The sequence below is a fragment of the Elephantulus edwardii genome, unplaced genomic scaffold (assembly GCF_000299155.1).
Source record: "Elephantulus edwardii isolate Elephantulus edwardi_28Jun2011 unplaced genomic scaffold, EleEdw1.0 scaffold00107, whole genome shotgun sequence".
Lineage (NCBI taxonomy): Eukaryota > Metazoa > Chordata > Mammalia > Macroscelidea > Macroscelididae > Elephantulus > Elephantulus edwardii.
This window is the reverse complement of record NW_006399857.1, coordinates 98,790-111,585: the sequence shown is the minus strand read 5'-3', so window position 1 is coordinate 111,585 and position 12,796 is coordinate 98,790. Positions and strand designations below refer to the sequence as shown.

The 12,796-nt window shown below is 37.1% G+C and overlaps 1 protein-coding gene across 1 annotated transcript in view; it reads right to left on the bottom strand.

The window, feature by feature from the left end:
- The window catches only part of PAICS (phosphoribosylaminoimidazole carboxylase, phosphoribosylaminoimidazole succinocarboxamide synthetase), a 30,728-nt gene that overhangs the window by 12,234 nt on the left and 5,698 nt on the right, over window positions 1-12,796 (bottom strand). Inside the window, exons 2-8 of the mRNA XM_006891960.1 lie at window positions 11,898-12,095; window positions 8,747-8,925; window positions 6,455-6,634; window positions 6,243-6,356; window positions 5,578-5,661; window positions 4,251-4,431; window positions 2,782-2,940 (exon numbers count right to left, since the gene is read on the bottom strand). Of these exons, the coding sequence (XP_006892022.1) occupies window positions 2,782-2,940; window positions 4,251-4,431; window positions 5,578-5,661; window positions 6,243-6,356; window positions 6,455-6,634; window positions 8,747-8,925; window positions 11,898-12,095 (1,095 nt within the window). The remainder of the gene's footprint in view (window positions 1-2,781; window positions 2,941-4,250; window positions 4,432-5,577; window positions 5,662-6,242; window positions 6,357-6,454; window positions 6,635-8,746; window positions 8,926-11,897; window positions 12,096-12,796) is intronic.

Sequence of the window (12,796 nt, the reverse complement as noted above, 5' to 3'; positions counted from 1 at the left end):
TTTGATTTTCTGACTCCAACTCCTTGCACATTTCATTGTAATATTTTGCTTTGTCATCCCGTGCTGCCTTTTGATATCTTCTATTCAACTCTTTAGTATCTTGAATTCTTCCCTGTGGTTTGGCTTCTCTGCCCTTCAGTGCAATTTTCAGAGTCTCTTCTGACATCTATTTTGGTCTTTTCTTCCTCTTCTGTCTTTGCAATGACCATTTGCACTCTTCCTGGATGATAGTGGCAAGAAGCTGCACTGCAATCCCAGAGGTAAATGGTTCAAATCCACCAGATGCTCTGCCGGAGGAGGAGCAATATCCTGTACCAGTCAGATCTGTAAAAGACTTCACCATTATCCTTTGTTTTGTACTTCCTTGTGATTTTACTTTTATTATCTTATGATTCTAAATAGATACTCAGAGAAGCATGGTTTGAGGTCTTCAGTCGAGAACTGCTGACCCCGTTTTATGCTCTCTGCTCTATCTCATTCCTGGCTGTTTGTCTCTTTATTAATAATTATAAAATTATTCTATTCTTTGGGACTCTCGGTCTGCAACAGCACTCTCAGTCAAGTCAGAACTGAGCTTCGAAGGATTTTCCAGGCTTTGACCTTTCAGGTAGCAGATTATTACCATGTCCATCGTCCAAGGGATCTGAATAGGGCTCAACCTTTTGGCAAGCAGTTGAGCACTTAACTTTACATACCATACAAGAATTCCAGAATAGAAAACAGGCCAAAAGGTACAATATGTCATGTACTTAACAGGTGTCAAGAGCTGACTGAGACAAGCAAGTTTGGGTTTGAACTGGTGTTAAGCAAAAGGGAAATAAACAACTTATTGCAACAAATAATAGATTACTGTGACATGCAAAACTCAGATTATCTTGATTATAAAAAACCAGTATCTTAGACTATGATGCTCAGAACATACCAGAGTTCTACTGATCTAGGAGATCCTTCTCAATCAGCCAACATCAGAACCTCAATATTTTATATTATCTGTTTTGGTCCTTAATTTTAAAAAATATTTTTCTCTATAAAGTAACATGCACTTTAAAAGATTCAATGCCATAAAGAATTTATTCCTTGAAAGAGAAGTAAATAAAAAGGTGTAATATAAGATTTGAATCTGAGTTAATGACTGTTTTTACCACCATTACACAGAAAATATAGGGAATGGAAAAACAAAAATATCCAGGAATGTAGTTGTTCAAATGCAAAATGTAAGACATTTTATATAAGCTAGAAAGAGGGAACATTTTTAGATTAAAAGATAATATATACTAGGTAAATGTAATACTAGGATTGCATTGAATCTAGACTCCAACCAACCAACTATAAAAATAAAACTTTGGTTTATTTATTTTATGGAGGTGGGGCGAGATCTCAGATATCTGCAGAATAGCAAAGAAGATGGATTTGGAAATCATGACTGGAATCTTATCAAATTCTACATCTAAAAGGAATAAATTTGCTTTGATTTCTTTATTACAAAATACTCCTGAAATAAAAACAATTAAAATTTAGAAAAACAAAACCTGAGTTGTTATGTGCTCTTGAGTCACTTGCAACTCATAGTGACCTTATGTATAATAGCCCTGAAACCTGCTCTATCTTGTGCCTACCCTCATTACCCCAGTCACTGACTCAATCCATCTGGTCCCTCCTTGCACTATGCCCAGAGTATGTCAGATAAAGCCTCAGAATCCTTACCTCCAAGAAGCAGCCTGGTTTCATCCTCTCTAGGACTAATCTGTCTGTTCTAGCAGTCCATGGTATAGTCAATACTTTTCTCCAGCACCACATCCGAAAGGTACCAATTCTCCTTCTATAATCCCTACTCACTGTCCAGCTTTCTGACACCTAGCAAGATATCTGAAAACTATGGCCTGGATCAGGTGCACCTTAGTCTCCAAACTGACATCATTGTTCTTCAGTACTCTGGAGAGGTCCCTGACAGCAGACTTTCCCAATGCAATTCGTCTATTTTTATTTCCTGGCTACTGGTACCAAGAGTGTTGATTGTGGAGCCAAGCAAATTAAACCTGTTAACAATCTCAATCTCTTCACCATCTTAAATGATTTTAAGAAATTGCTAGTAATTGTCCTTGTTGTTGTTTTTGATTGTCATCGAGTTAAGCACTACTCACGGAAAGGCTATGAACAAAAGGCCTGAAGCCTTTCTATAACTATTGTCATTTATCAAAGTTCATAGTTTCCGGTGAGCTCTGGTGGCCTAGTGGCAAGAAGGTGTACTGCAATCAATCCCAGAGGTGCATGGTTCAAATCCACCAGATGCTCTGCTGTAGAAGGAGAAACAATCTCCTCCTGTACCAGTCAGATCTGATCCGGCAGTACACACACACACACAAACACACTAAAATTTAAAAAAATTTTTTAAAAAAGTTCATAGTTTGCAGAGGCATGTTGTTTAGGAAGTAGATGGCACTCCTGCTTCCAAATCTGTCTTAAACTGGGAGCTCCACCAAACACTGTCCATCACGGGTAACTAACTATTATGGCGTCTGACACCTCAATGGTACAATCCTGATTAATAAATAGAATCTATGTATTAGAAATTTACATTTAACTATGTATGTATTTAAATATATCTAAGATATTCTTTATAATAATCTGGCAGGAAAGTATTTCAGATACAACAAAGTTGCATATTTGTTAATTGCTGCATCTGTGTAATAGGTACCTGGATTCTATGATACTAGTCTCTACTGTTTCTGTGTATTTGCCATTTTTATAACAAACAGTTTAAAAAACTTCAATACAACCTACCACTGGGTAGTCGGAGAGAAGACCATATATCCTGAGCACCCCAGTCTGCTGTGAGGGGAGGACAGCTTATCACTGGATATGCAGTGTTTCCAGACATCACTGGTCCCAAACCATTGCTTCTGCCAGCTACTGCTATAAATACAGTAGGAATGCCATCTCCTACAAAAACAAGTTTATAATTAATCACCTAAAATATTTAAAGATAGGTTGAATCAAAACACCCATCTACCTTATCTTTTAGCAGTAGTATGTGGAAAATAAGAAAGACTTTATTCTGCAACTTAAACAGTTAAGTAAAAGAATAAGGTTAGTCATCTTCAAGATTTCTAATACATAATGATGGCAGGAGCTGGTGAGGGAATGGCCACAATTGCCTCTTACCATTGCTACACAGGCTCACCACCTGAGTGACACCAGCTGTCCTACTAGCTTGTCCATCTACCCAAAAGGCCCGAGAAGAACCAGTTACTAGACAAGTATTTCTTTAAAGAGCAGTGAAAGGCAAATAAAAAAAATGTAGTATCTAAATCCTTTGTTTCCTAAAGAACAGATTCTTAATCTAGAGGACAAAACTGTATACAACTGCATTTTTTAGGCAGCAAAGTCGTATCTTTCATTAGCCTATTAAAGAAACCGAAACCTGGAACCTCCTCCACTCTACCCAAGCCCACATTAAAAACTACTCTACTAAAAACTACTAAGGCAATTATTTTTAGGAATAGTCATTAAACATTTTTTCCAGTTGAGAAAAGCCATGATTATTTTAGATCAATGTTCTACTGTCAAGACGCTTCTTTTATGTACTATATCCTGAAATTTCCTTAATGTAATATTCAATTATCTCCAAGGAAATGTTGGTCATTAAAGATATTTAAGATTTGTTATTTCCACTCTGGTTTCCCATAATTGACACAGGGCCCATTTTCTAGTGCAGCAACAATGCCTAAAGGGCTTCTTATTAGGTAAAGATGCAAGAGATCCTCATAATCAAGTCTTAATTTTCTTTCTTGGCTTGCATTTTCAAGTCTTTTTATCTGGGTCTTTCTTTTAATAGTGCCTGCAGAACTTCTGTTATTCTTACTCACTATCCAGCTCTCAGATGCATACAGATTATGGCTAACATTGAGAAAAATGGGAATCTCAGAACATTTAATAGTGCTTGTGTAAAATGTATCCCTAGACCAAAAGGCTACTGTGCGAACAGAGCAAGGGAACACTGTGGTTCAAAAAGGTGGGTGCCAGAGATATATCCTTTCTCCATTCCTAATAAATCTGTATGCTGAACATATTTAAGAAGCTGGACTCTGAAGAAGAATGTGGACTATGAGGACGTATCATGAAAGCCTAGTATATATCATATTTCCCTCCCTCCCTTAGCTAAGTGGCAAAACTCCTTTTCAGCCATATTCACCTAAAATGCAAAATTTTCAGCAAAGTCAGGAGAACAACTTGAATTATCTCAAGTTTACCTTCATATTCGGCTTTAATCCTCAGAGTTTCATCTGGTCCTTTGTGGGCAGATGTCACCCGAAGTTCACATGGAATGCCAAATTTTCCACACGCTGCCTTGATTTTCTCACAGTTAGAGAGATCAGAGGTTGAGCCCATCAATACGACAACTCTGCAGTGACTGTCTGATTTCAGAAGCAACTGGAGAAGAAAAATAAGAATATGAGAAGACAAAAAGTAGGTAATGTAAGAATAAATACAACAAAGAGTCATTTACAAAGCTATTAGTTTATAGTAAAAATTATATCTGGACAGATTACTATTTTCCAAACAAATAGAAAACTCAAACAGAATACAGAATTTCTTTTAAAAATTAACTTCTCTAGACAAACTGTTTCCTAGTAAATAAAAAGCAAGGATAAATACTGAAACTTTACACCAATATTCAGAAAATGATAAATTATTTCACACTGAGATTTCTAATTCATTCTACTTAGTGGAGACCTTTTGCAAACTGTTGCTGCTGTTCAGCAGTTTTAAATTTTCTGTATTTGTTAACTTTTCAAATAGATGGCAGTTTATTTGAAACATCTGCATCTGCAAGATGTTTTCTTTTTCCTTCTCTAGCTGTAGAGTTTTAAAGTATGTCTTAAGGCATATTTGGCCAAAGTAGAGACGTTAACGGCTTAGAACTCAAAATGTATACTATCCTGAAAATAATTCTCTAAAAGATGATTGTGATAATAAGATAGCAAAAACTGTATTTCACCTTCCATGGAATGACAGTAAAGTTACATGAAATGGCATTCAGAATATGAGGATCCATCCATGTCATTTTAACTCTGCAGCATCAACTCAATGTATGAAGGATAAGACATCTTCTAACTAGAATAGGAAAGAAATAAAGATTCCAAGTCTCCCCAGTAGGATCTGGGATGGCTGAATGGATAACTTAAGACTAGGGCATACAGATAGGTATACTTGCTAGGACTTTCTACTTGAGGCATTTCTTACAAATGCTTTCTATCAAGTTATTGCTGGTGGGGAAGGGTAAAAGGATGATGAGACCTTGTCTCACGTGTTTTGGGCATGTTGTCAGGAGGAAAGGAAGACCTTTAACAAGATGTACCAACATGACTACAGTAGTGAGCTTGAGTAAGTAAGATATTGGGAGGATGGGGCAGAAGTGGTCAAAGTTTAAATCTAACTCTTAAACAGGGTGCTGTAAGTCGGTTCAATAGTACATAACAACAACAAAGCCACATTCATTATTTTTCCGAAACAAAAAAAAACTTTTCTTAGAAGCAAAGCATGCAATACATTATATATTTACTACAAAAGGTTTACCTCTACTCTCTCTGCCACCCACTCAAAATTTTTCTTAACCATCTGCAGCCCTTCAGGAGTTACTTCTTTAAGATCACGATATGACTAAAAAACAAGAAAGGAGGTTGTGAAATACAAAGATCTCTTGCCTTCAGACTTTTAGATAGAAATAATTGATAGTTTAAGTGTTCAAGACCAGATAACGGAAAATGTATCTGAATCTGCTGATTTATTTCTTTGAGTTTGGCTAAACAAAGCAAAAGAGTGACATACATAGACAGGGATTTTCAATTAACTGTGACTGCTTTTTACACTAGCAATTACAATGAACTCTCTTGAGAATTCTTATATATTCAATAGATTCCTAATTTTTCTTGATTTTTTTGAGGGACAAAAGTGAAATCCTAGAAAAGTCTCCCACTTTTATAATTGTAAAGGTACTTATCCACTTAAAAATACCAACAAGCAAAACAAAATGAGAGTTGTATAAAAGAGCATAACAAAAAAAATTAGCTGTATCATTGTAAAGTACTATTCCCATCCTTTCCTCTCAAGACTATACTAGATATGATCTTTGAAAATAAACAGTAATCAGTAAATCACATACATATGATAGAGAATAGTTTCCCTCTCATTCCCTCTTTCACTATCCCAAGCTCACCAGTGAAAGAAAGAAAAATAATCACCTGTTTGTCTTTCTGCTGGCTTCGATCTCCCGAAGGCCAGAGTCTCCAAGAATCATTATCAATAACATCAGCAAGAACAATTTCTTTGGTGGTCACATCAACACCAAATTCAATCTAGAAACAACGTATCACCAAAGAAAAGTTTTTAAAACCACACTCTTAAAGATACTTCTCAATTTTAATTCATTTCAAACCTCCTTATTTTACTGTACCTTCATATCAACGAGCGTGCAGTTCTGAGGCATCCACGCTCTTTCCAGTATTTCAAATATAGCCTGTGTGGCATGACTCATGATGTCCACTTCAGTCTGGCCTATAATAAGTCCAGCAAAGCAGAAATTTGCAGCAATCAGCTGCTCTTCAGACCACTGTGGGTCATTATTGGCATCATCCTGAGAAAACATTTTAAGAATACCATTCATTTAAAATTTTTAACGCATCAGGGGAAAAAAGTCTATTTTGTCTTTAATTTTTTAATTCCTCAGCACACAATGTTGTTGTCGTCAAGTAGTATGGAGTTAAGTTTCAACTCCCAGTAGCAACACCACAAAACACTGTCTTATTCTGCACTATTTTCAAAAAGAACCATGCTTTGCAACAGAAGGACAAGTGATCTCCTCCTATGCGATTTACTGCCTCTGAACACTCATTGGTGGGTCAGTTAGGAGTCAATCCTGACTCCACTGAACTCAAGAACATACAGATTTTTGTGCAGGTCTCTGTTCTGCTGCCACAGCTTTTCACTATCTAGCACTGTCTCCAATGTTACCACTCTTGCTGTCTCATGAATCTAGGCAGTTCTCAGTGCAGGGACTTAAGGATACACTGCATTCCTGCCTCTTCTTGTTTGGTAGTATCGAGATTCCCAAACCACTCACAACATTAGATTGGTGATTTTAAGCTTTGTGGCATGGCAGTACTGATCAATCCCTTCCTTACGGTACCATATACACCTTATTTGCTTTATTGTCAAGCTGTCCAAACCTAGTGTTAGCCATAAGCATCTTACTTGCATAATTCCATCCAATTATATGGAAGGAGTTACAAAACCATCATGATGGGAGATATGTAATAGCAATCTATCATACTGTATCTACTTATACTTTTGTTATATACTTATAAAAGGTCAAATGTAAGGAACATTATTATAGATGAAAATTCAAGAGCCCTCAGGAAAAGTCCCAACAACCTGGGGCTCACCAACAGGCAACATTATGATACATTTATAAAAGACTGAAGTTGTCAACAATTTCTTTTTACCATGAACAACCCAAGGTAACAACAGCAAAATGTATGTTGCATTGAGAAAATGTGTCAAGGTCCTCTCCAAATGTTAAGTAATGATGTCAGTTTAAAGACTAAGGTATGCAACCAAGCTCAAAGAAAGTTTTGACACTTTCTGAAAAAAGTTGAACATAGAAACTCCATATGACCCAGCTATTCCACCACTAGACATATAATCCAAGGAAATTTTATTCACCATCATAGGAATATGGAAACAACCCAAATGTCCAACCTCAAGTGAATAGATTGAGAAATTGTGGTACATTCTCACAATGGAATATACTGTGTAGCACTCAGGAGCAACAATTTAAAGAAATACTACCTAGCTTGGGAGAGGATGGTGAGCATTACGCTACGTGAACTAATGCAGTCGCTGAAGGACAAGTACTGCATAAGACCATTATTGTAAAAAGAGAAAGATAACTAGTAAACTATGGAGGCACTCAAGGGGGAAGGGGGTAGAGTAGTGAGTACAGGTGGGGGTGAAACCACAGGGATGCACAGTATGGAAAGGATGTGGGGGAGAAAGCAAATGTGATCTGTTGCTAATAACAGCAGTAAGGTTTTAAAAAAAATATTCAGATTCATGAGAAAAAACCTCTAAAAAAATTTTCAAACAACGAAACAAACTAAACCACACCAAAACACAAAACTTTCATTTTATTCCTGTGTCCCATCTTCACATTATGTCTCTATTTTATGGATTCCTGATTAATATGAACACCTGAATTATGCAACTGATTAAAATTTAACACTGATTTTATTTCCTCAGTAGAACTATACTTAACATCAAATGTTAAAATGGAGAGAGAAAAGTTGATTTAGTAAAACCAATATAAACTCACAGACGATACCTATCATTGGTATTTTTGCCTTTAAGAAACACTGATAACACAATTTTCTCTTTTAGAATTCAGTAAGATTCTTTAGTCTTCATTTTTAATTCTTCAAGAGAAAATGTTCTGAAATTTTGCTAGCATTTTTTCCTACTAATTGTCAGTTTTAATTTGTTATAATTCAGATAGAAGTGGATTTTTGCAGCTGTTTTAATTTTATAAACTGATGTGTATATTGCTAGTAGAGGTATCCATTACTGACAAATTTCTGGGGATGATATCTGGCAATATTAGCAAACACAAACGTTTAAAAATCTTTAAAGCCTTTGTCATTTTAAGTCTACTACTAAATTATCACAAAATATTTAAGCATAAAATAATTACCTTGAAAAACATTTCTACTTTAGGTGGGTAAAACTTGTAGCCTTCCTTGACACCAGGGTTTCTTTTGAGAAAAGAACCAGTTGCTATTCTTCTACAAACCCATTCAATTGGGATCATCTCACACTTGGGTGCAATGAAAGATGTCTCCTCACATCTTTTGGTGAAAGCAGTTTTGATACCTACATTGACAATGATAAAAGTATCCATTACTTCGTAAATTTCTCTTATAATGGTACATAATATAGAGTATCCCAGAACACTTTCGCTCTAAGGCAAAACCTATACTTGGACCAAGAGGCAGTTGTCAGAAAAGAGCGAGGAAACACTGCATGGTTCAAAATTGGGAAAGGCATATGCCAGGGATGTGTTCTATCTCCATACCTTTTCAACCTGTATGCAGAACAGCTTATCCGAGAGGCTAGGCTCTATGAGAAGTGTGGCATCAGGACTGGTGGAAGATCTATTAACAATCTGCATTATACAGTTGATACAACCCTGCTTGCTGAAACTGATGAGGACCTGAAGCACTTGCTGCAGAGGGTCAAGGACTACAGCCTTCATTATGGACTGAAGCTCAAAGTCAAGACAAAGATTCTCACCACTGGACCAACTGGCAACATCAGGATGGATGGTGAAGAGACTGAGATTGTTAACAACTTTAGTCTGCTTGGCTCCATGGTTAATACTCTTGGCACCAGTAGCCAGGAAATAAAAAACGTATTGCAATGGGAATGTCTGCTGTTAGGGACCTCTCCAGGGTACTGAAGAGCAATGGTGTCACTCTGGAGACTAAGGTGCATTTGATACAGGCTAAGGTCTTTGCAATCACTTGTTATGCATCAGAGAGTTGGACAATGACCAAGGAGGATAGAAGGAGAAATGATGCCTTTGAGCTGTGGTGCTGGAGAGGAGTATTGAATATACCATGGACTGCCAAGAAAACAAACAGATTCATCCTGGAGAGGGTTAAATCAGGCTGCTCCTTGGAGGCAAGGATTCTGGGTCTTCGTCTGACATACTTTGGACATGTTGTAAGGAGGGACAGGTCCTTGGAGAGGGACATCATGCTTGGGAAGGTGGAGGGACGGCACAGGAGGGGAAGACCCTCTATGAGATAGACTGATTCAGTGACTGGGGTAATCGGGATGGGTGTGTCAGAGGCAGTGGGATTGGCACAGGATAGAGCAGGGTTTAGAGCTCTAGTACATAGGGTTGCTATTGAGTCGCAAGCGACTCAACGGCACATAACAACAGCAACAACCCTTTAGCAGAAAAAAATCCTATGGAGCCAAACACCTTTGCCTAAGTGATTGTATTTTTAAAAAAGTAATTTTTAATAAAAGGTAAAAGCAGAAAATAAAATTAATAATATTGATTTCTACTACTTAATTTATTAAAAATATATTTCATTTTACTGTTGCATCATATATACATACTGGGGGGAAAAATTATACTGAATCAGAAAATTTGGGTCCTAGGATCTTTATCATTCATTCAACAGTTGCTGCCTTTGTCCCTGAATAGAAACTTTACAAAAAGTCCATGCTGATGTTGTGTACCACTGATCCAGAATCACCCATATGTGACCCTCCAGCAAAGTTTACAGAGGCAGTAAAACAAATGGGAGATTGCCCTACTTATTCCCATGAAGCAGCCGGTAGATTTAGAATTCATAATTCTGCATGGTTTAATATAACAACATTTATTGTCAGTTTACATTATTTGGATTTTCAGTCCTAAGTTAACCCTCCAGAAAGTCAATGTGGAGCCATCCCAGAGGCAGAAAAAGAGAAAATCTCAATGCCAACAAGAAAGAAGGGCCAAGAATGGAGAGCATATCTTTTGGACTGAGCTTCACGGGCTGAAACTCCATGATCCCAGAATTAGCCAGAGAGATAGTGAGTGACAGCAGAAAAACAGGCATCTGTCGAGGAGCTAGATTTGACAAACCGTCAAACTAAGGAAGTATACCTTTAAACCAAGGCTTGCTTAGCAAAGTGGGCTGTTTGGGAGGGCACTTACACTGGCCAAACTAAGAGAACTTTGTAACAATAGCTTTAGCAGGGAGAAGACCAAGAGGCTGAGGGATAGAGGGAGGTCTGCCTCCAGACATGGCCAAGAAAAGACTATGCTAACTGAAGACTATCTTGCATCATTCCTGACTCTGAATCATTATCTGATAAACCTTGCAACAGGTAGCTCTGGTGGCTTAGTGGTAAGGAGTTGCACTGCCAACCTAAAGGCATGAAGTTCGAATCCCACCATGTGGGGGGAAAAATGGGCAAACTACCGCATGATACACTGTCTCTGAAAACCTGCTGGAGGGTTACCTATGAGTGGGTTCCAACTTGATGGTACCTAACAAAAAATAATCCCGTAACTATGAGTACGGTATGTGATTTTAATGTGGACACTGCAATAAATTCTGAGTAAGGAAAGCCAGTCTGATCTCGTAAGAACTGGCATTAGGCTGTTGAGGGTGATTCCTGCCATAAGTCAAAGATCACAGAGTATCTCCATTTTTACAATCCAGAGCGGCAATGAAATGAAATTTTACATACTAAAAACATGCTCCAAATGTCTTGTATAAAATGGGTCTCCTAATCGTAATCTTTCAAACAGATTTCTACTTAGATCTGGTCTAAACTTGGGGAATGCCAACATATATAAGCCTGGCTATTTTTAAATATTATCCAGGGCTTTCAAGTGGAAGAGGTATGTGAAATTTTGTATTGCCTCCAAGAAGCAAAGCAAAGAACAAATGTGCCGAAATTATAGGTAGTAAATGCCATCAGTGAGAGCTGCCTAAAACGAAAAGCTGACTCGATGGCACCTAACAACAACAAAACCAAGAGATTTCTTTGTATAGATAAAGTCCTTAAAGCTCAAAAGAGAATTTGCAGAAGGCAGACAAAGAAGCAATCTTTATCTGGTACAAATTGTTACAACTCCTTTTAATCAAATGACATTACTGATTGCAAAACAAAATGTTAAAGACTTAGCTTGTGCAGTATCATCAAACAACATGTTATTCCAAATAATGTCATCTCCTCATGACCAAGACTAGGGTGTGTACGTGTTGGGAAGAGAGGAAAAGAAAGGTGCAAGGAGAGAGAAGCAGAAAGATAAGAGTAAGTAGGTAGCCACTTACCTGCTTCCTGCAGTAACTGAAAAATACAGGTGGTAGTTTTATTTGAAATTGCAGCTTTTCCTTCCAGATGATTCTTTCGAGCTGCATTTCCTGCTGTAATCTGGTCCTTGGACTTCAGGAGGACTTTTCCTGGACTATCCAACAATTCGTAGACTTCTTTTGTTTTACCCTCATAGAGTTTTCTACCAATGTTTGGTACTGCGGAAATAAAATGGAACTCTATCAGTTAAAAAGAAAAATCTCCTGAAACTTTGAAGCTTCAATCACAGAGAAAGATCAATCAGTGAACATCCAGAGTGATTAAAAAACAATATTAAGAAATTAATTTATCTACTTAGAGTTGTATATTCTACATGATATTTTTATATTTGTGAATACACTTAGCTCACACAAATTTATGAAAAAGCTTAAGACTATAAATTGCAAAGATGAGGAAACCATAAAGAGCTATCATACAGACAGAAGGCAGAGCCAGTCAAATTCCCAAATCTTTTGGTATCAGATTTTATGCCCTCTGTATTACCAACCTGCCTCACTCACAACATAACTAAAAATATATTAAATTCACCAAAATTAATGCAAGTACAATAATATATTTTATATACATAAAATATCTACATTACTTTGCTAGGTAAAATATTGTCCTTTCCTTGACTTCCACTTCCCATGAAAGGCAAACTGGGACAATTCAGTCATGTAGGTTACATGATTTTAATTTAACGTACAAGAAGACGCAATATCTGTCTTCTCTTAATCTATCTGAAAGCCTCTATTTCTTAAGTATGTTCCAACTGTCTATCCTTGTTCATTTGTAGTTTTAAGGAATGGCATGGAAGTGGGATAATTCTGATAGAAGTCCTGCAACCTAAAGAAAAATACGTCCTGAGTCATTAGAGTAA